At 36.4% G+C, this 23,093-nt stretch overlaps 2 protein-coding genes across 4 annotated transcripts; one reads left to right on the forward strand and one right to left on the reverse strand.

Moving 5' to 3' along the window:
• Positions 1–13,362: 13,362 nt before the first annotated feature.
• On the forward strand, positions 13,363–17,730 carry LOC129902209 (calcium-dependent protein kinase 11-like). Its single transcript, XM_055977308.1, has 7 exons — positions 13,363–14,165; positions 15,183–15,326; positions 15,480–15,632; positions 15,711–15,826; positions 16,566–16,733; positions 16,923–17,147; positions 17,349–17,730. The coding sequence occupies exons 1-7, from the start codon at positions 13,595–13,597 to the stop codon at positions 17,487–17,489; spliced, it is 1,518 nt and encodes a 505-aa protein (XP_055833283.1). The 5' UTR covers positions 13,363–13,594; the 3' UTR covers positions 17,490–17,730.
• A 247-nt stretch (positions 17,731–17,977) lies between these two features.
• On the reverse strand, positions 17,978–22,370 carry LOC129902210 (uncharacterized membrane protein At4g09580-like). Of its 3 annotated transcripts, none has more exons than XM_055977311.1 (4): positions 21,596–22,370; positions 19,525–19,807; positions 19,238–19,408; positions 17,978–18,243 (listed from the first exon to the last, which is right to left on the reverse strand). In XM_055977311.1, the coding sequence occupies exons 1-4, from the start codon at positions 21,874–21,876 to the stop codon at positions 18,199–18,201; spliced, it is 780 nt and encodes a 259-aa protein (XP_055833286.1). In that variant the 5' UTR covers positions 21,877–22,370; the 3' UTR covers positions 17,978–18,198. The 3 variants fall into 3 exon arrangements, with proteins under 3 accessions (XP_055833286.1, XP_055833284.1, XP_055833285.1); XM_055977309.1 differs by having other exon boundaries at positions 17,978–18,445; positions 21,596–22,364; XM_055977310.1 differs by having other exon boundaries at positions 17,978–18,445; positions 19,525–19,795; positions 21,596–22,362.
• Positions 22,371–23,093: the final 723 nt, after the last annotated feature.

The following is a 23,093-nucleotide window of genomic DNA, read 5'->3' on the forward strand; positions in this document are numbered from 1 at the left end:
GGTTGATACTATATTCAAAAGACATGTCCTATGTCAGGAATGATATGCTATTTGAGGGATGTGCCCCACATCGAGGTAGGTGCATGGACTAATATATCCTTTATGGATACCATGTTGCTAGATAACGGGTATGTATCAATAGGACAAACATGCAACACTCTATATGATGTTTAGATCACATTGCATTTCACTCCATTATCTTTGCTTAACTTCTATGAGTGATTGCCATTGTACTATGGTTATTGATTATGGAATGTAGTAATGATGTTATAGATAAACTAATTATGTGAATTATTCCGAATCACATGTACTGTGTTGTTGTTTTATTTGTGATACTTTTAGGATGGGCTGATTTTAATTCCTATGCAGGTTATAGTAGATGGAGGTTCGGGTGGTGTGTCAAGGTACTTGTGTTCGATATTACCTTACTTAAGGTAAGACACAGATGTTTGTTGAGTACCATTGTATTTTTGATACTCACTCTCTTACTTTCTACACTTGTGTAGGTTACGACCTCAGATTGTCCTAATCATCCCTCCTTCATCCTCATCCAAGGCCTTAATTGGAGTCTTGTTAGGTAGCTTCTTGCCATTCTGGAAAACATCACATTCTCTTGATTATGCATTTCTACTATTCTAGTATTGTAGATATTCATACTTATATATTCTTATAATTAGTTGTATTAATTAGTGGCTTGTACACGTGACACTAGATTTTGTGAAAGGTTGTGTTACTTTATAATTTTTGCAATGCTTATGTTATGTATAATTCTTATTTCTTCTTTTACTTCCTCTCTTAACATTGTCGAGGGTTGATTAGGCAGACCTATCTTAGTGGGATAAGGTAGGTGTCATCACGCTCGATTTTTGGATCACGACAACACTCAACATAGCTTTGTCGTATAGGTGAGGGACCAAGTTTCTCATATGAGTAGTGGTGGTTTAAACTAGATCTAGAAGGTACTATAATTCCCCATACATTTTAGCACGTATACTCCAAGTTAACCTCAACGAAAGTATTTAAACGCAAGATTGCACAGTGGTAAATGAGCTTAAATTTTAAATTGAAGTTTTAAGGTAAAGCAAAAGGGATTAAGATTTAGAAAATGAAATAAAATAACTGAGCTCCTTTCTTGACTTAACTAATCTAGTAGGTCACAAAAAGGTGCATCACCTACTTAGATTTAGTAATCAGGCTAAAGGACCTACTAAGACTATTTTGACCAGATTATTGGGTTAAGTACACTAACACCTACTTGCACTAATTTTGGCCTAAGTTGAGCAGAAAATAGGGGAAGAAGGGAAGCCAAGGCCCAGTAATATTAAATCCACAAAGGCTCAAATGATAAATTTGAAGTTAAAGGGCATTTTAAATATAATATTAGTTGGAACTCACAGAAGGATGATCAAAAGTTGTCAGTTCATATTGCTTCTGCCACATTATGATGGTTAGCGAATGTTTTATATATATTATGATAAGGGATATGACTGGATGTGTGGATAAGTCATGGAGATGTTAAAAGATATACACTATAACACCCCTCAAAAGTTTCTAACTCAGATCAACACATAGGAAGCTTAAAAAAGTTTCTAAGTCTGCAGAAAGTTGCATTTTACGGATCAGAAACTACAGACCATAGATGGAAATGGTAGACCAAATTCAGAAATCAAGATAAATGGTTCAAGATCTACGACTCAAGTTTACAAGCCGTAGATAAGTAATTGATGTCTCTGCACCAATCCTCAAGACTCTATTAGACTTGGCTTGTACAAACATAAGATTTATAAATCTGGGGCTATGATATCATTTTTTCACCAACCAAATATGGGTATGATGACACTTGCGGTATTCCACTAAGACAAGCCAGCCTAAAAACCTAACAAACAAAAACACGAAAGTAAAATTAAAAAAAAGACTAGGTTTCATAAACATTACGGATAACATAACTTCACTAAAAATCTCCTAAACTACAAAACCCCTCAAAAGTTGCTAACTCAGATCATCACATAGGAAGCTTAGAAAAGTTTCTAAGTCTGCATAAATTTGTGTTTTACGGATCAGGAACTACAAATCATAGATAGGAACCGTAGACCAAATTCAAAAATCAAGATAAATGGTTTAAGATCTACGACTCAAGTTTACAAGTCGTAGATACGTAATGGGCGTCTTCGCACTAATCCTCAAGACTCTATAATACTTGGTTTGTATAGACGTAAGACCTATGAATCTAGGCTCTGATACCATTTTATAATGAACCAAACATGGGTGTGATGACACTAGCATTATCCCACCAAAACAAGCTAGCCTAAAAACTAACAAACAAAAATGCAAAAGTAAAATGCAATAAAAGACTAGGTTTCATAAAAATTACGAATAACATAACTTAACTAAAAATCTCTCAAAGACTGGTTGTCACATGTATAAGCTTCTAAGTATTACAATAGATGGAAACAAACATAAGTGTTAGTGGTTTTGTTTCTAAAGTAGAAAAAGAACATAAATAAAGAGTATGAGGTGTCACCCAAGGTGACAAGTAGCTACCTCATTCACTCTCCAACTGAAGCCTTGGATGTACAGGGGTAGAAGATGGAAATCATGAGGATCCAGGCTCGTAATCTACACAAGTGTAGAAATAATAAGTGAGTACCCAACAATACGGTACTCAACAAGCAAACTATTAAACACAAAGTAAAGTAATATAGAATACATGTACTTCTATCACCCCAATCGAGCTTTCACAACTACAACCAGCATATAAATCAGCACAATCTAACAATTCATAATTCACATAACAAATAACTCAATGGAAAATCTTTGAAAATACAGGTCATCAACACCAACATCAAGTTCACCAATCACAAGGTTACCAAAGGAGTATTTACAAGTTCATAAATGAGAAAGGATATGTTATGCAATGCAATGAGATGCCGAGTAAGGTGATGTTTGTTTATCCTAACAATACATGAGGGACGCATAAAATCCATGTATTTGTTGGATCCATTTTCCATTGGCATAATCATCAATCGTCAAAACCATTTCCATCGGCATCATCGAAACTATTTCTCATCGGCTAAATCATCCATCGCTAGAACTATTTTCCATCGGGTAAATCATCAATAGGATCTCATCTCAGTGTTTCAGAATAGGCATGCTCACACAAATAATGAGAAGATGGAAATTGTCACATCAATACATGATCTATATCAATACAATCATAGTATAACATCAATAAAGAGTCAATATGACTATTCAAATCATCCACAATACATTAAACATATATATATCATCAAGTTCCCTTATTATTTCCCTTCTTTCATCATTAGAATTATCAATATGAACATATGATTACAATCTCAAACCCTTCATCAGTTCTCATTACTCCCTAACACACACAACAAGGAAATACAAAATTTTGCATACTTATAAATGGTTAGAAATTCACTTGCCTTAATTCAAACACATATTCACTTCGTAACTTGGGTCTTCCCTCTTCGTTGGGTCTCCAAATCAACAAAGTCTATTCAATAATGGAATCATAATAAGAATTTGAAACTATCAACACCCATAACAATATTTTGAAAAACGGGATCATATTGACCCAAAAACCTAATTTTGAAAAGGAAGGGTAAATCTGAAAATTAATACATAAATATGTTATCCAAAGCATTTAAAAACCAACAATGAAAACCATTTCGAACACGGAATGGAAATCATTCCATAATCATCAATTTATGAAAAATCATAAATTCTTTCAAAAGATTTTCAAGTTGGGATTGAAGCCTCGACTTTAGAAAAATTACTTACTGCCAGGTCAATTACTAATTGCGAACATGATCATCGTTCCGCGATCACAAAGGCTAGGTCACAGTACTCTCCGCAAACATGGCTATGACCTCGCAAAAATAAAGGCTAAACCAACTAGCCATTTGTCAACATTACTAGGGCCACACAAATGCGAAGGTTAGGCTACAACACCTACCACGAATGCAGCTTAGCTCCACAAACATCAAAGTGTCACCAGACATCAAATATCAGCTACACCAAGGCACTCAATCATTTACCGAAAGGACTCAAGATTTTTTCAAAATTTTGTGTTCACATGCTACTGAACTAAATTCGACTCCGAACTCAATGGAATCATCGAAACATGGATTCGAGGTCTTTTTGATTCGGAATCCATTTTAGTCTCAACTAACTAAGTAGCACTAAAAATACCAAACTGACCCCGGAGCCTCTAAAAATCCAACCAATACCTCACCTGGACCTAAAATAAACCCCCGAATCCAATGAAATCGTCAAAAATCCATTCGGAGCGTCCAAACTCCGAATATTAATCAAAGTTAATTCAAAAGCTAAAATTCAATAAACTTTCAACTAAAGATCTTAAATCCATGAAACAACTCTAAATCTGAAACTTATAACTCTTCTACACCAAATTCCATATTTTAGAGCTGATAAAACTAACAGAATTCCATTCTGATACTCATAGCTTTGATTGGTACCAAAAATCACTTTTGAACAACTTAAGTCTCCAAAACTCAAAATCTTCCAAATTTCTCAACTTATCAACAAAACTTCTAAACTAGCTTCGCAAACTGATCAAACATAACCCGAGACCATTATTGGGAGAGGTAAAATGATAATATTTCCAAAAATTTTCAATAATAACCTTTAAAATCATTACAGGCAGTTTGCTAATTTTGCAGGTTGCTGATTTTGCAGGTATCAACACTGAGAACATACACTTACAACAACTTATATTACCTGGAGAAAGTTTGATTCAATTTCTAAACTTTAGATAATCTATAGAGTTGTACCAAATATTATTATATGGACACTTTAAAAAGAAGGAATAACTTAAAAATATGGAGAAAACACCAGGTACATGGACATGGTGACACAAGTTCATGAAGTGGTTAGAATGATGATCAATGTGATGCATCCAAGGATAAATATAGAAAGAGTAATATGGAGTAATCCAGATGAAAGTCTTTTTGCTTTTTATCAAAGACGATGAAGAAAATTTGATATATGCAAGAAAAAAGGTATAGAAATTACAACAAATATAGAGGGAGACACATTAGCCATTCTTGAGGCAATAAAAGGAGCTAATGAAAGGACCTATTAAAACAGACTTGCTCAGTATCAAAAGGTTGATAGAGAGCCTTGGAAATTATTAAAAGGATTAAGGAAATCAGAAAAATTCTACACAGACTACAAGCCTCAGTAACACGCACGTTCAAGGAAGGAAACTGTGTGGCAAATTCTTTAGCAAATGAGGCAGTGGAATCTTAAAATATAAAGGAATATCATTATTTTCAGGAGTTTCCTAGCATAACAAAGAGGTATCTAAATATGGAAAAAGCGCAAATATCAAATATAAGGATGAAATCCTACAAAAACATCATACAATGTTAATAAAGAAGAAGGTTAGCAACGGAAAACCAAGAAATAAAAGTCACAGAGACATTCATAAAGGAAGAAATCATATTTACAAATCAAAAGACATAATATGAGGGATAAAGCATAACAAGTTAAGCATAATATATGCCTCAAAGGAGACGTTACAACTGTGCTAAATAAAGCTAGGACTAGAAGTTCTAACTATCAAAAAACTTTACCAAAAAAGGATTATTAGATCATACATCATTAAAGCTGCTCAAAAGTGAATCCAAAACAAGATAGGGCATCAATTACTTGACATTAGATGTAATGGAGCATCAAAGAACATGAGAAGAAAGGTGAAGCTTGAAATAACCAGAGGGAAGCAGAAAGTGAGTAACAAATGCTTGCATTAGAAGTTAGATTTGAGTAGAAATAAAGTTGTCATATGGTTCCTTGAGGACAAACCCCGACCATCTTTTAAGGAAAAAGTATCAGTAGCTCGAGTTGGAGAAAAAGAGAGGAAGAGAAGGGCAAAACACTTGCCAAGCGATAGTGAAAAAGATGAACAGATCCAAAAGACCACCAAATAAGAAACTAGATGGAAGGAAACCCATAAGAGGAGACGATTGCTGGTTAAACCATGGATAAAACATCTTTAAGCAGAAAAAACACAAAAATGGAGAGAGTATAGTACAAGCTAAGATAAATTTTATAACCCGCCACTTACTCATCAGAAAGGGGAAAGGATTGATAGTCTTGGAGAGGTTAATGGAAGACTCTAAAACCTTGTAGAGAAGTCTTGAAAGACTTAAAATCCTCTAGGTGTGTAGAGAATTCTAGAATATGGACATCGTCGTAAATATGAAAGGAATTGTATAGTAATTTTTATTTGCACTTAAGCCCTTAGGGAGTAGTACAAATAGAAGGGGCCTTATTTGTAAAGCCAAACAACAAGCAATCTTCCAAAGCAATATACAAAGCCTTCTTCATAAAAGCTTTCTTATCTTTCTTCTAATCTGGCGTTCTCTTAGAAATCTAGTCTAAAAGGCTTACTTGAGCTTGCAAGATCGTAAAAGAATCATGAGTAAGTTGTCAAGTACTGCAGGGATGTCTTAATTGAAGTATAATTCCTTGACAAAGTGGTATCAAAGAAAGGTTGCTACTAAAGGAAATGACAAGTGAGGGAGACATCATCGCCACTAACGCCGCCAACGTCAAGCAAGATGTTAGAAAGAAGCACCGCAAGGGAAGGAATAACTCTAAGAAGAATGAGGTGATGCCACTCGAGCCAACACCAAGTGAGGCCCTAATATCCTACTCACCCTCGGCCATTGAGGTGAGTCCTGATGAGAGGGGTGAGCAGACCGTGGATATCAAGCCTGGCATGGAGTGGATTACAAGGGTGGATGCTGCAAGGAAAGCTATAGAAATCTTAGGCAAGCGCTTGAACAAGTTCGATGGAAAGTTCAAGACTCAGGAGGACTTCACCCTTGAGGAGAATGACAATATTCAGAAGGAGTTGGATGTGCGTAAGGATGTCGAGTATGAGAGAAGATGATTACTTTCTTGGAGTTTTGTCTCATAGATATGTTAAGCACGACTTAGACCATGAAGGCCGTGATGGAATCACTAAAATAAGCCATGGAAGATGGGAGATGCACGATGTCCAATGGGAATAGGGAGGCCAAGATTGAGGCTTCTAAGCCACATATATTCAAAGGTGCCCGTGATGTGCAAGAGGTGGAGAACTTCCTTTGAAACTTGGAGAATTACTTCAAGTGTAAAAAAGTGAAGAATAACGAGACAAGGATCAACACGGCCATGCTATACCTCTCGGAGATGGCTATATTATGGTGGAAGTGCAAGGAGTCAGAGATAAGGAAGGGGATATGCACCATCAACACCTAGGAGCCATTTCGAGACAAGTTTAAGAAGGCCTTCTTCCCCAACAAAGTCATCTGTGAGGCCAAATGCAAGTTCAGGGAACTGAAGAAAATATGCAGCATAAAGACATATGTGAAAGAGTTTACTACTCTTACGCTTTAGATTCCCAACCTCATGGATGAAGAAATGCTATTCCACTTCATGGATGGGCTAAAAAATTGGGTCAAGACAGATTTGGATTGCCGACAAGTTAGCACCATCGATGAAGCTATCACACAAGTCAAAGCCCTTATGGACTTTATGCATGACAAGAATGATATGAGAAAAAGGAAAGAAGAAATGAGTAGTCATGCTAAATATAGGAGAGATTGCAGCAATATAAAGGAGAAGCACCCTCACGTCAAGAGCCAAGATGCCTATAATCCCGATGGCAAGAAGTTTGAACGACAGGGCTACGCCGAGAAGAAGGAGAAGACCACAATGGGAAGCGACTGCTACATATGTGGAGGTCCTCACGGCTATGCTAGGTGCCCAGAGATGAAGAACCTTGGTGCCATTCTGCATGAGAGAAAGGAAAAGGAGGTACAGGACCAAGGGCAGAGTTCGGGCACAACACAGCGGGGCATGATTGGGCTATGTAGAGCCATTGAAAAGTAAGCAGAGAAAGTAAGAAATTACTCTATGCAGTATGTAGTCATATCCATTAATAATTAGCCAACTCATACCATTGTGGACTCAGGCGCAGAGGATCATGACCAAATATGCGACAACAAGGTTGGGTCTAAGCTATGGTCCAAGCAACACCCACTTGAAGCCTGTGTGCGGAGTTGCTCATGGAGTGGACATCACATTGGGAAAGTGGAAAGGTAAGACTAACTTTACTATTGCACCCTTAGATATCTTTGACATCATCCTTGGGTAGGAATTCTTCTAAAGGTGTCATACGATGATCGACCCTACCTCCAACAACTCTTGGTTATCGAGCGAGAGGTACCTTGCATGGTACCTCTCGTCAAGGTGCCAAATATGGAAGAACAAGGCCACATATTGGCCATGCATTTTATAAAGGGCCTAAAGAAGGAGGAGCCGACGTTCATAGCCACCATTACGAGCTTGGATGAAAATAATGGTTCTAAAGGGACCTTTCCAACCTGCATAGAAAAGGTGCTAGAGGAGAACAAAGACGTTATTCTAGAAGAGTTGCCGAGACACCTATATCCACACCGCGAGGTAGATCACAAGATCAAGCTAGAGCCCGAAGCTAGGCCGCCAGTATACCCCCCATACCGCATGGCTGCACTCGAGTTAGAGAAGCTAAGGAAGAAGTTGAAGGAGCTTCTCGAGGTCGGTCATATCCATCCATCCAAAGCACCTTATGGAGTGCCAGTCCTATTTCAAAAAAAGAAGGATGGCTTGTTGCATCTATGCATAGACTACTAGGAGCTCAACAAGGTGATAGTAAAAAACAAGTATCCTATCCCGCTAATTGCTGACATGTTCGATAGACTTGGACAAGACAAGTACTTTACCAAGGTGGATCTACAAAAGGGCTACTACTAGGTGCGCATAGCGAAAGGAGATGAGCCAAAAACGATATGTGTAATAAGATATGGGGCTGATAATTGGTTGGTGATGCCCTTCGAGTTAACTAACAAATCCTCCACTTTTTGCACACTGATGAACAAAATCTTCCACCCCTATCTTGATCAATCTGTGATAGTATACTTGTATGACATAGTCATCTATAACTACACCTTGGAAGAGGACGTGGAGCATTTGAAGAAGGTGTTCCAATTCTTGTAAGAGAATGAAGTCTACATCTAGCGGGAGAAGTGCAAGTTTGTCTAGCACAAAGTGTACTTCTTGGGACATGTCATTAGCCAAGGAGAGCTACGAATGGACGAGACAAAAGTTTGTATATCAAGGAGTGGGAGGCATCCACAAAGGTAACTGAACTTAGATCTTTTCTTGGACTTGCTAATTATTATCGCAGGTTCATTAGTGGCTACTCCGCCAAAGCCATTTCACTAACCAAACTATTGAAGAAGAATAAACCGTGGGTTTGGAACGAGCATTGTAAGAAGGCATTTGAAGGCCTTAAGGCTTCTATAACAGATGCTTCTGACTACGTCATATGAGGACTATTGATGCAAAAAAGGCATCCTATTGCCTTTGAAAGCTGCAAGTTAAATAAGACGGAGCGGCAGTATACCATCCAAGAGAAGGAGGTGACAGCCATTGTACATTACCTACACACGTGGAGGCACTATCTACTTGGCTCCAAGTTCATGATCAAAACCAAAAATATAGTCACTAGCTACTTACATTCACAAAAGAATCTCACACCAAAGCAAGTTAGGTGGAAAGACTTCTTAGCTGAGTTCAACTATGAGTTGGAGTACAAGTCAGGCAAGGGCAATATTGTGGCTGATGCCTTGAGCAGAAAGTTTGAGTTGGCGGCCATCACTAACACCCCGCTGTAACATGCAATATGCAATCAATGATAGCCTGCAGCACGACACAGAAGCAAGGTGACTTATGGAGCTAGACACACAGGGCAAGATGAGGCTCTTCTAGGTAGAAGATAAATTACTGCTCACTATCGAACGGCGTATCTATGTGCTCAAGTTTGGAACCATCAGCGGCGGATCATAAAAGAAAGCCATGACAAATTATGGTTTAGGCCTCCAAGACAGCGTCGTATGAGGGCATTGATTGAGGTAATTTACTATTAGCCTCACATGCGGGAATACATAGAATACTATGTGCGGACTTGTCTTGTATGCCAACAAAAAAAGGTAGAGCAGCGTCAACCAAGAGGACTCTTGGAATCCTTTCCTATAGCGGAGCATCCATGGGAGAGTATGACCATGGACTTCATAACTTGTCTTCCAAAGTTCGACGGGTAGGGGACTACTATGGTCGTGGTGGACAGGTTTTCCAAGTATGCTATCTTTATGCCCCTCATGGCAGGTTGCACTGCTAAAACTATTGCCATGATATTCTTCAAGAATGTGGTGAAGTATTGGGGGATGCCGAGGCATATCATTAGTGACAGAGATCCCCGCTTCACAGGGAACTTTTGGAGGGAGTTGATCGAGATTCTTGGCAAGGAGATGCACTTCTCCACTAGTTTCCACCCGCAAACGGACAACCAAACGCAGTGATTCAATGCCTTATTATAATTCTACTTGAGTCACTTTGTGAGCTCTCACAAAAAGTATTGGAATATAGCCTAATTCTCATATAACTTACAGCGGAACGAGGCCACATTGTGGACACCGTTTGAGCTAACAATAGGCCAACAACGACAAACTCCACATTCACTATCGACCTTGTTCGAGGATAAAAGTTTGGGGGCTTATCATATGGCTAAAGGCTTTGAAGAGAAGTTTGACACTGCCAATTCCTACTTGGACAAAGCAGCAAAGAAGATGAAGATGAAGAAATTTGCCGACTGAAAATGTCGTCCCATAGATTACAAGGTTGGAGACATGGTCTTGGTAATGTTCAACCCAAGGAAGTTCAAGGCATTGCGAGCTGTGCATCAGAACTTAGTATGGAAGTATGTGAGGCAGTTTAGGATCATTGCCAAGGTTGGCAAGATCTCATACAAGTTGGAGCTACCACTACATCTCTAGGTTCATCCAATCTTCCATGCTAATACCTCAAACCATACCATGAGGACAAGGATGATCCTAGTCGAGGTACATCTATTCAAGCGCAAATCACAATCATCGCCTCTCATGACAGAGACATCAAGGCCATTATAGACCAAGCCAAGCTAAAATGGGGACAACAGGCCACTGCCATGTTCCTTGTCCACTAGAAGGGACAATCTCCAGATGAGGCCACATGAGAACGATATGAAGACTTGTGGCAGTTTAAAGGCAAAGTTTGGGAATTCTTGAAGCAATAGTGTGCCGCGGTCGTCGCCACATAGGTGGGGGAGAATGTTATCACCCACCACTTGATCATCAGAAAGGGGGAACGATCTAGAGACTTGGAGAGGTTAATGAAAGACTCTAGAACCTTGTAGATAATTCTTGAAAGACTTTGAATCCTCTAGGTGTGTAGAGAATTCTAGAATAGGGACTTCTTTGTAAATATGAAAGGACTTGTATAGTAATTTTTATTTGCACTTAAGCTCCTAGAGAGTAGTATAAATAGAAAGGCCTTTCATTTGTAAAGTCATCAAGCAACAAGCGATTTTCCAAAGCAATATACAAAGTCTTCTTCATAAAAGTTCTTTTGTCTTTCTTCTAATCTAGCATTTTCTTAGCAATCTAGTTTAAAAGGCTTACTTGAGCTTGCAAGATCGTGAAAGAATCGTGAGTAAGTTGTCAAGTGCCGCATAGAGGTCTTAGTTGAAGTCTAAGTCTGTGACATAAAGCTCGGCTAGAAACTCTTCATCTTCTGAATTTTGGACCGAGTCCCTTTTTAGACTAGGTCATTTCTTTTAAATTATGTACATATTGGGTCTTGGTCTTTTTTTGATTGCAAATAAAATAATCTTCAGACCCAAAATTTAACTTAAAAAATTAATTTTGAAAAATCTAAAATTAACCCACATTTTATATTTTACAAAAATATCTCACTATTTAGTAATTCCAACTTGACAAGCTTGAGAAACGCACCATGAAGGCACGGACTCTACTTATATACTGTATTTCTGTTTATGATGTGTTTGTTATTATTTGACTCTCAAATATGTAATGATATTGTTCCATAGAACTTGTTACAAGTAATGTAAATATAAAAATTGGATACCTCCACACTTATCTATGAAATTGTTGCAAGCGGGAGCTTATATACTATGAGGTTAATTTTTATCACAAAATATACTTATTATAAAATGATAATATAAACATATGAGTATTTTTAATACTTTTTAGAATTTATGAATATAAATTTATTTATTTCAAAAGTCAATATTTTCCTTAAAAAATTTATTCAAAAATGACTTGTCAAAAATATATAAAAATATATGATCAAACGCTAGCTAATAAAAGAAAACCAGTGAAAATATCTAACACAAAGAATATCTTTCCACTTAATTATGTCGTGGATACTTGTCGTGGTATACACTGCCAAAAGCATACAACTGCATATGAGTTCTCCGTTCGTTTCTCATAAAAAAGGAAAGACTAATAGACTGTTTGGATTGACTTATTTTTAAGCAGTTTATAAGTTGAAAACTGTTTATAATTTTTTTAAAAAAAGTATGTGCAGGCCAACTTTTTTTTTTGACGTATAAATTATTTTCAACTTATAAACTGCTTAAAATAAGTTCATTCAAATAAACCCAACTATTTATTGGGGCTTATTTTAAGCACAAAATGACTTTAAGTTGGTCAATCAAACACTCAAAAAAAACTGAAAACAGCTTATAAGTCAATCCAAACGGCCTCTAAAAATGCCCTTTAAAATATTTAAAGGAACTATAAATGCATCATATTTAAGTAATATATAAATATGTCATCTAATTTAATTTTCTATCATATTTATATCTTTCAAGTTTGGATATTCACAAATAGATACTTAAATTTATATAAAATTGAACAAGTAATCACATACGTCACACATGCCATAATATACGTAGAAGCTGTCACATAAGATGCCACTTACCATACGAATTGTCATGTAGTACGTGTATTTGTATATGTTTAATTCTATACAAATTTAAGTGTTTATTTGTGCACACTAAAGGGTAAAGGACATAGAAACCCCTTTCGTTTCTTTTTACTTGTTAAATTTTGACTTAGCATACCTATTAAGAAAATAATGATTGATATAGTGAGTTTGTCATTTTACCCTTATTAATTGATAGAGTTTAAACATATTTATCCACTACATTTTTCAAAAACATCAACTCACTGTCAATAAATTGGGGGTATAATATGAAGAAAAAATTATCCTTTTTTGATTTGTTAAAATTTAAAAATAAAAAAGAAAATCAAATTATGAAATATCAAAAAAAAAAATTGAATTAAATGACACATTTATGTATTAATATTTGGGGAAAACACGAATCCGAAGTGGAAAGTCAAGGATGAGTTGGACCTGTTCTCTTAAAATAATGCAACGTGACTCCCTTCATTTCCCAAACGCAAGTCCAAGTCAACTCTAGCACCATATTCCCCGCCAGATAACCATGAAACAAAGATCAAGAACAAACACAAATTCATAAACTTTCCTCACAATCAACAATCAACAATCAACATCCCTTTCCTTCCCAAAAAAATAAAAAAAAAATAAAGGTTGAGACTATAGAAGAAAACATTATTAAGAAAAAAAGAAGAGTCTTGATTTCAAGAATATCAAAATGGAGATCCCTAAATCTGAAAATAGCAAACCCCCAACAGTTTCATATTCAACAAAGGCATCTCTGAATGTCCTTCCTTACCAAACCCCAAGAATAGGAGAGCACTATACTCTTGGCAAGAAATTAGGCCAAGGTCAATTTGGTACAACTTATCTATGCACAGAGAATGCCACAGGTCTTGAATATGCCTGCAAAACAATCCCAAAAAGGAAGCTTTTTTGCAAGGAAGATTATGAGGATGTGTGGAGAGAGATTCAGATAATGCATCATTTGTCTGAACACCTTTATGTTGTGAGGATTAAAGGGACTTATGAGGACAATCTTTTTGTACATATTGTTATGGAAGTTTGTAAAGGGGGTGAGCTTTTTGATAGGATTGTTCAAAAGGGGCACTTTACTGAGAAGAAAGCTGCACAATTGATGAAGACTATTGTGAAAGTTGTTGAGGCTTGTCATTCTCTTGGGGTCATGCATAGAGATCTCAAACCTGAGAATTTCCTTTTTGATAGCTCTGATGAAGATGCTAAGCTTAAGGCTACTGATTTTGGCCTCTCTATTTTCTATAAGCCAGGTTGCTTTCTTGATTCATTCTCATTTTCCTTTCATACAATTTCTCTCATTTAATTTGTTAATGGGGTTGGTGTAATTTCATCATTTGGTTAAATTTTGATGATTTTGATCGATGGAATTACAGGCATTCTTGAAACCAAACATTTTATGTGAAATGACTGGTTCCAATGTTGGGATTATATATATTTTTACTATTGCTTTAGCTTTTTCTGTCTTAGTTTCTATTGAAAATACCTTCTTTTCTGCATTGATTAATTTCCTTTTATGTATGTTTCCATTGAAGAAAAATGTGGTCAACATTAATGAAAAGTTGTTTGCTAGATTTTCTACCATTTAATATTTTGTTCTTGATCTTTCTCCTTAAAGTTTGCATATGTTTTGGTTTTACTTTAAGATTTCATTACTGAGCTTCTTTGTCATCTGTCTTGTTAAATTTGCTTTGGTAGTGGTAGAAATTTTTACTGCTTTGTTGGTCTCCTAAAAAGGTTGAACTCTATCTTTGGCCTTTTGTATGATGTAATGGAACTCCAAGTGAAGAACTTCTTCCTGCAACTCTTCATAATTTAGTTTCATCATAGTATGTTTGCCATCTCAGCAATTCAAGAGCCCTCGTTTTCTTTTTGTTAATATGTTCGGTTTTCACATCCATTTTAGAGTCAGATTTTTCTCCTTGACTTGTTAAATGCAATTGTTTCATCTCTCGACAGTGATCTTAGATGAATTAAGGAAAAAACTTTGATAAAACAAAGCATGGCAGTAGAAACTCTGGTAAAAAGATTCCTTTAGTGAGTTAAAAGAAGGGACATAAAAGTTTCCGTATAGACATAACACTGAACCAAATATAAATTTCCATTATGCACTCTGTGTAAGCATAGTCGCATCTTAAGCATGGTAATTCCTGATTTCTCTATGATCACATTTTTCGATGACCTGCTGTGATTGTGTTGAGGTATTGAACAATTTGAGTGTGCTTTAATAATGTAACCAATCATCTTCCTCCTCCTATTTTGCCTTTCAGGGCAGTATTTCTCAGATGTTGTAGGAAGTCCATATTATGTTGCTCCTGAAGTGTTGCATAAATATTATGGGCCCGAAATAGATGTCTGGAGTGCTGGAGTCATCCTTTATATCTTGTTATGCGGGGTTCCTCCTTTCTGGGCTGGTAAACCTTTTACTTCTGATTATTTTGTAGCATCTTTCTTTTTTTAACTGGAAGATCAAAGACTAGTTCTACCTCTCTCTCTCTCTCTCTCTCTCTCTCTCTCTCTCTCTCTCTCTCATGCTTGGTTTTCTTTTCTCAATTTTTGACTTGCAGAGACAGACAATGGTATCTTCAAACAGATATTGAAAGGAAAGATAGACTTCGAATCAGAACCTTGGCCTCAGATTTCTGATAGTGCAAAAGATTTGGTAAAGAAGATGCTCACCAGGGATCCTAGAGCGCGATTAACTGCGCATCAAGTTCTATGTGTGTTAAGCTTTTTAAGTTAGTCACAAAATCAATTGTTTCATCCTTGGCTTGTTTGTTAATTTGTTCCTTTTTCAGGTCATCCTTGGATTGTGGATGATAATGTTGCTCCAGACAGACCCTTGGGTTCTGCAGTTTTGTCGCGCCTAAAGCAGTTCTATGATATGAACAAACTTAAAAAGATGGCTTTACGAGTGAGTACTCTTTTATTAGATTACCTGATTTTCTTTTAATTACCTCTTTTGCTGCATCTTTGTTTTGATGTTTGGTATATGATATGCCTCACATAAGTATTTCTGCACTAGTCGTTATGAAGATATGATGCAGTTTCAATTTGGCCTCTTATGGGAAATTTCAAACATGTTTAGATATGCAAGTTGTTTGTGAGTGCCTATTGTAAAAAGATCAACATGCTTCCTCTATTTTATGATCTGACATCGTCGCACTCACTGAGTACCTAAAAGCAGTTTTATCATTTGCTGTTTGGGGTTTCCCAAGTGCTTTGCCATTTGGGAATCTGAACTTAGTGTATATCACGATGACTGAAAAATGTTTGTTTTCATAATGAGCTAGTATAAACTTAAAAAAAATAAAAAATCTTGAAAACTGTTGAACTGAATGAGTATCTTAATATAATTGAAGAGGTCATGAGATCTGAAATATACGCTAAGACATTCCTGTCAAGTTCCTTTTAAAAAAAATAACTTGGTGCTATCAAGTTCCACTTCCCCAAAAATTAAAAATTGGTGCTGTCGAAGTATATTTGCCTATTTCTGTACAATTCAGCAAGAATTTAATTGAGAAAAGCTGATTCTTGGACCAAACAAAATTATAAAACTCTCTTTTCTGAGTCACTTACTCGATACAAGATTTTTACTTGTTCAGACTTTGCATGCTTGCATTGATTTTATACTTGAATTACTATATAAACAGGTCATAGCAGAAAGGCTTTCAGAGGAAGAAATAGGCGGCCTAAAGCAATTATTCAAAATGATTGACACAGACAACAGTGGAACAATCACATATGAGGAACTAAAACATGGTTTGAAAAGAGTAGGATCTGACTTAACAGAGTCCGAAATCAAGGCCTTGATGAGCGCGGTACTTGTTCTTTGTTCCATCTCTTCATTTAAGTACCTGATCGACTATTCATGAAATTTTTTCAGTTTGATTATACGCTCTTTGGTCACCTGGTAGTAGGATTTGTTCAGTAGATTAGTTTAGGGGTTGAAGACTTAATAGTCCATTCACACAAGTGGCAAAATGACATGGCCAGAATGTTTTCTGTAGGCTGACTTTGACAACAACGGCACTATCGACTATGGTGAGTTCATCGCTGCAACATTGCATTTGAACAAGATGGAGAGGGAGGAGAATCTGCTTGCTGCATTTTCCTACTTTGACAAGGATGGTAGTGGTTATATCACCATTGATGAGCTTCAACAAGCTTGCCAAGAGTTTGGCTTAGGTGATGTTAAATTGGAAGATATTATCAAAGAGATTGATATAGACAATGTAAGTCCCCCTAACTCTAAACTACTGTTCTGGGAGAATTACAGATGTTAGTTGGTTTTGCCTCAACAAACTGCTCATGCGTGAACGTAATTCTTTTTTCTTTTCATCTACCAAACATGTGAAAATATATTTTGGTTTCTTTGAAAGGCCGTGAAATTTGTACTCAGGATCTCCTAGTTAATAATCTTTTTCGTTTGGCAGGATGGACGCATAGATTATGGGGAATTTGCAACTATGATGAAGAAGGGAAACACAGGACTGGCAGCCAGAACAATGAGAGGCAATTTGACCTTCAACTTAGCAGATGCTCTTGGAGCCAGTGACAGTGACAATGGTCAATAGGAGATTGTTTTCCATTTGTATAGCCTCATCAATGTTAAATCCAATTTGTCAATGTAATTTTTTTAATTTTTTTTTTGTGATTCAGAAGCCTACATAGTTGGCTAAAGGATCTAGTTATACAGATATTTTACCAACTTTAACTAAATTACTACACTTTTTTTATTAAGGTAAATCATAGTGGTTGTTCCTCTTTTCAATTAGAGGACCCGTCCTTCAATTTGGAAAAGTTAGAATTCCTTTCCATGTGCCTCTATGTAATGATGATGCACACATATTTTAGACGTGCAAACAACTACACCGGCCTTAAGAAAAACCAACTAACATGTCTTGCATGTTTTCTGCAGAAAATAGAAGAAAACAGCCATAAAATGACATTTGCTTAAATTCTTTCACTAGTTTTTAGAGCACAAAAGGAGTGTAATGAGTTCCTCGACCATTCGGCATATTTCCTAGCTTCGTGCTTTTGACCAAATTTTGTAGATGAACTTGCCGAAAAACAATTCATTAGAAGAGCTCACAACATTGCATTCATCTATGAAGGTAATTGCAATGACAATATTATCATGTTACAATCAGAATCTACTTACTGTGAGTTACTTTTCGCATTACATTAAATGCTATAACCTATCACCTTTGGTTTCAACCTATCATCTTGTGATTGCCGCAGGCAAATCTGTCTGTCACTTGAAAATGCCTTCTTCACTGTGATTCAGGTACTGGAAATGAAGGGCTGTTGTCCTGCCACTCCAATTTGCTGAGAAGTCATAATAAAAAAATCTTAGAGTCCCTTTTCAAGGTAATCGGCTGGCTCTTGAAAAAACATCTTATTCATATATCCGCTTCCTCTTCAAGATGGTTGGTAAAATTATGAGAGCGCCAATGAGGAAAAGCACAGACAACGTCTTGAAATCATATAGATCTTTGACAGACTTCAGTTCCCCAAGGGTTAAGCCAGCCTAACAATTTGAAGAATGACAATAGCACTTATGAGGTTGCAGTGAAACAAAAGAATGATCGGCTAGATAGCACAAGCAATATTGGCACATTTGAGATATCAACCAAAATGTGCCAGCTCAGCCTCGAGTCGTTCCCAAAGCTAAGTGGGCTGCAAATTGTTGGGATCTTCGGTGTGGGCGTGACTTGTGAGACACAAAAATAATCCATCAGAAGGTTTAGGTACATGCTCACAAGGCAGATCAATCACCAAATTATTCAACTAAAGAGTATTTGGACCTACTGTTCTGCCCTATATTTCTCAGTTCATTAATCCACTATATTTTCTTTTTCTTTTACTGGAGTTAAACAAAAAACGCTCTTGATAAACCCACCCCATCACTCCCACAAAAAGTCGCAACTTATCTGTGGCAGCTAACTCTCCGGCCAACCAACAGATTAATCATGGTTTATTTTATACCATACGAATAACAATTACAATGTTGAAGATGAACCATGTAGGTTATTCTAGAACTTCTTTACCAATTCAAACTCCAGTGTTTATACTATAATGTTTTGAACTGGCTCAGAGAAATTATACAATATGCCCACACATAAATTCAAGTAACTTCTTTTTGAAGAATAAAAATAGCAGTTCTTATATATATCAATAATCTATTCAGGGATACAACAGTCTAAAACAGACTTCAAGGAACAGAAAATTCAGACAAGCAAGCTGAAGAGAAAGCGGGAAAGGAAAAAATAACAACAAAAGGAAGAAAGAAACCACTACTCTTAACAGAAGAAAGAGTTACCTTTACTGTAGTATAAGCAGCTGGGATGAGACCAATCACGGTGGCCAAAAAGAATATATGGAATGGTATATCCACAATAGGAGATGCCAAATTGATGAAAAGATTTGGCAATGTCGGAGTTATCCTCAAAAACAGCATGTAGTTGGGCAACTTATCCCGACGTTTGGCTATCTAAAACCAAAACATTTCACATTAGTGTGCAATGTACACCAGAAAGAAAGCTAGGATGAATATAGTAGATAAAGAGGCAGCATATCACTAGCAATCGCTTTAAGAAGATTACAGACCTCTGCCTGGAAAAATCTCAACTTTTCAGGCCACATCCAGTTAACTATAGGCCTGCCGATCAATTTAGACAGAAAATAGCAGGATGATGCACCAGCTGTTGCATTAAAGACAACCAAGAGAAGCCCTCTGAAAACGCCGAAAAGTGCTCCAGCAAGTAAGGACATGAAAATTGTCCCAGGAATCATAAATGTCTGCATGAATATGTATGTTGAGCAGTAACCAAGAATAAATTTTGTGGGGTAGACTTCTGCATACATTCCAAGATTATCCCTGGAGAAAAACCTAATATTAACATTCAAACAAAATGGAACCAGCTGAGAAAATAAGGACACACCTCGTAAAGGAAGAGATACAATGTCAAATCAAAGTTATTTTACCAAAATTAAGAAAAGAAAACATCATTAGCAGAAATTACATGAAAATTTTCAATCATAGAGCAACAATACAAGCAGCTGGGGACCACCAGTGAGAAAGACTGCTAATATTAGATGCATACTTACTGTACTTTTCTTTCCTTTCCATAAACAAGAAATCCATGATGGCCAGTAGCGCAAGCTTCGAAACTCAGTGGATAATGGGACATTCCTCTATCCTTTCCACTTAAATCTTAGGTTTTTGTCTCGAGAAGAATTGAAACCCACGACGTGCACCCAACCCACATATCACGCACTGCACTCTTACCCACTAAACCAAAATCCTGCCAGTGATGCCTACTTACTGTACTTGGCACAGTACCTGGAAAATTTTGTAATTACTATTGTTGGAGTTCCCAAACCAAATGTTTTAGGGTCAATGTGTATCCAGCCTGTTTAATTTTCTTAATTTTACTTGCTCCTAATTCTCGCGTCAGATATTTCCATAAGAAAATTAAAGAGTGATCTAATGTTCTCCAAATATTCTGATAAGTCCAAGCTTTTAAAAATAAAAGATGTCGGCTTTTCTCATTTTGAACCAAATGAAAAACATGAAACATAGCAAATGAATAATGTGCAACCCTGAACATCTTCAACAGGAAAAAGGGGTAATCTGTTGCCACTCTGTATTTTCTTCTGTTAAAATAATAATCATCAGTTATTGAGGGAGCATTGCACATCCATGCTCACAAGAGTTTGAATCAATGTCAATGATAAAGCCTCAACCCTTCACAATATTAACGGAGGTGAATCTTAGTGTGAACCGAGTTTCTTTTGAGCCAAGGGTCTCTCGGAAACAGCCGTCCTACCTTGATAGGAGTAAGGTCTGCATACACTTTACCCTCCCCAGAATGTTGTGGGATTTCACTGGGTGGTTGTTGTTGTTGTTGTAATCTTAGTGTGAATGATAAAGTCACAATCCATCCTGTAATAACTGAGGGGCCACGAATATTGATTAAGGGGTTACAAGAAACAAATAGAAATATTTGTGACATCCACAAGAACTACTTCCTCATACAAAAAGTTATAACCGACAAACCTCAGGAACATTTGAGGCCTAAAATTGCACAGAGTCGTCATGCAACTGTAAGAGATTGGCCACTGCCACTGTAAATAGTTAGTGCTTTCCTGAGAAGTAACTAAGAGTTGGAATATCCTATTACTAACTGAACACATGCCATAACCTCCAAATGACAAACTCCGGGGTAGAGCCAAGTAGGGCCAATTACACTATTTATACATGGTTAAAATTATTTTTATGTATATATAGTAGCTCTTGACCCCTTTGGCTTTTTTGTGTGTTCACTTTTCATATTTTGAACCTCTTCATTGAAATCCTGGCTTCACTACCGATGACAATACCATTCCTTGAAGAAGCTATAAAGTTGACTAAAAGAACCACTAACTTACATACTAGGCATATGTATTACACAATCATCTAAAGTATGAATAGAATTTGCCCTTACAACAAATATATAGGACTATCTAAGTAAAACAGGAGCCTATCCATTCCAGAAATGCAGTATAGTTAAACAAATATCAATTCTATCAACTTGAACTCACTATTTCCAATACACTACCTGAAGATCGTAAAAATGCCAAAATGAGGGAATATAAATACACACAGAAAAAAAACTATGCCAAAAAGTGAGCCTACTTGAGAATCCGGAGATCGGAGATGGTACGAGGCAGCTTCAGTTTACCATACTCAGCAACTGGCATTGACAAGTATAAGCAAAACAAGCCTATCGAGAACACCAAAATAACACCGAAAGCTGCTGCAAATTCCCAAATTGACAATGGAAACCTCCCTTCCTTAAACCTCTTAGCTGTCGGCGAATCCAATTCAGCTGCAGACGACATATCCATACTCTTCTCTTCTTCATTCCTTGTCACCAACCGACCTGTATCCACCACTATATTCCTCGGTGCGGCCATTGACAGCAATGGTGATGAAGGTAACACTCTAATCTTCAATCATATTGATCCAATCACAAACTTTCAAATTTCTAAGTGTTGTTGAGCTCACAAATCTAACCAATATCTCACAAGAAAAATCCCCAATAAATTACTGAAATTTTTTCAAACTATAGCTAAATCAAGAACAAAACAAACCCAGATTTTGTTTTTGAAAAATATGAATGGAAATGAAGAAGATTAGCAGAAAACACAGAATTGGGAGCTAGGTTTACAGCACAGTACACAAAGAGGATAGAAAAATATACTAGTAACAAGCAGGAGAAATATATAAGTTAGGGATTTGGGATACTTTCTTCTATTGCTTTTCTTTTTAAAGAATTTATTTTGTTTGGATATTTCCTTTTATGTAAAGTATATGCTTTCCTTGATTTGGTGGAGATTGAAAGAAAGCGAGAGCTAAGATGGGAAGGGCTGCACGAGGGGAAGATTTTCAACTCTCACAGGCTCTTTGTTTGACCCATTTGGAGGTGAGTTATGTAATTATTAATTTTTGTTAAGTAATATTATATTAATAGTAGTTAATTAGAAGGTAAATTATTTATATATAAAATTAATTTATATTTGATTTGCAATTTAGAAATTCACATAACTAATATATGTATATTTTATGAGAAAATATATATTATTTAATGCATGATATAAAATAAAAAAATAAATATTGTGTAACAAATACCTGAATAAATACTCACTGCATAACATAAAATAATATATAAATTCATTCATAATTAATTCTTACCTTACTTATTCCTATAAGCTACATAACTCTTTTCAGTAACCAAACAACTCCTAATTGTTTTAGGAGTTGCTTGGTTATGCAATTGTTATGTGGTTATTAGATGGATACATCTATAAAAGGGAAAATAATATTTAAATATCATTTCGCCATCTAGTTAACATGTACATAGTGTGCTTGTATATATGTATATACTATCTCAAAAGTGGAAAACCTTTTAACTAAAAGTTAAATTACTAATTTACCCTTCCGTTACTTCTAGAAGCCCTATTAACTAAAACTTCTTTGTTGTCCACTCACATCACCTGTGAAGCGGCGCAACACCCTTTTTCTGTTTCCAGACAACTCTTACCAAACGCTATATCAATCCAATCTCCTAAAAAACACCACCATCACAGTTCCCTTCCCATCACCTCTCCAAACGTCATCATCAAATATGGAC

The sequence above is a fragment of the Solanum dulcamara genome, chromosome 9 (assembly GCF_947179165.1).
Source record: "Solanum dulcamara chromosome 9, daSolDulc1.2, whole genome shotgun sequence".
NCBI lineage: Eukaryota > Viridiplantae > Streptophyta > Magnoliopsida > Solanales > Solanaceae > Solanum > Solanum dulcamara.

What these genes read in the sequence shown, in the direction of transcription:
- LOC129902209 (XM_055977308.1), top strand. Translation starts at nt 13,595, where the DNA reads ATGGAGATCCCTAAATCTGAAAATAGCAAACCCCCAACAGTTTCATAT. An exon ending in AACTGCGCATCAAGTTCTAT is followed by an intron (nt 15,633 to 15,710) that starts GTGTGTTAAGCT and finishes TTCCTTTTTCAG; the next exon opens with GTCATCCTTGGATTGTGGAT. An exon ending in TCAAGGCCTTGATGAGCGCG is followed by an intron (nt 16,734 to 16,922) that starts GTACTTGTTCTT and finishes TGTTTTCTGTAG; the next exon opens with GCTGACTTTGACAACAACGG.
- LOC129902210 (XM_055977309.1), bottom strand. Translation starts at nt 21,876, where the DNA reads ATGGCCGCACCGAGGAATATAGTGGTGGATACAGGTCGGTTGGTGACA. An exon ending in TCCGATCTCCGGATTCTCAA is followed by an intron (nt 19,808 to 21,595) that starts GTAGGCTCACTT and finishes TGTTAATATTAG; the next exon opens with GTTTTTCTCCAGGGATAATC. An exon ending in CTGCTTATACTACAGTAAAG is followed by an intron (nt 18,446 to 19,237) that starts GTAACTCTTTCT and finishes TCAAATTGTTAG; the next exon opens with GCTGGCTTAACCCTTGGGGA.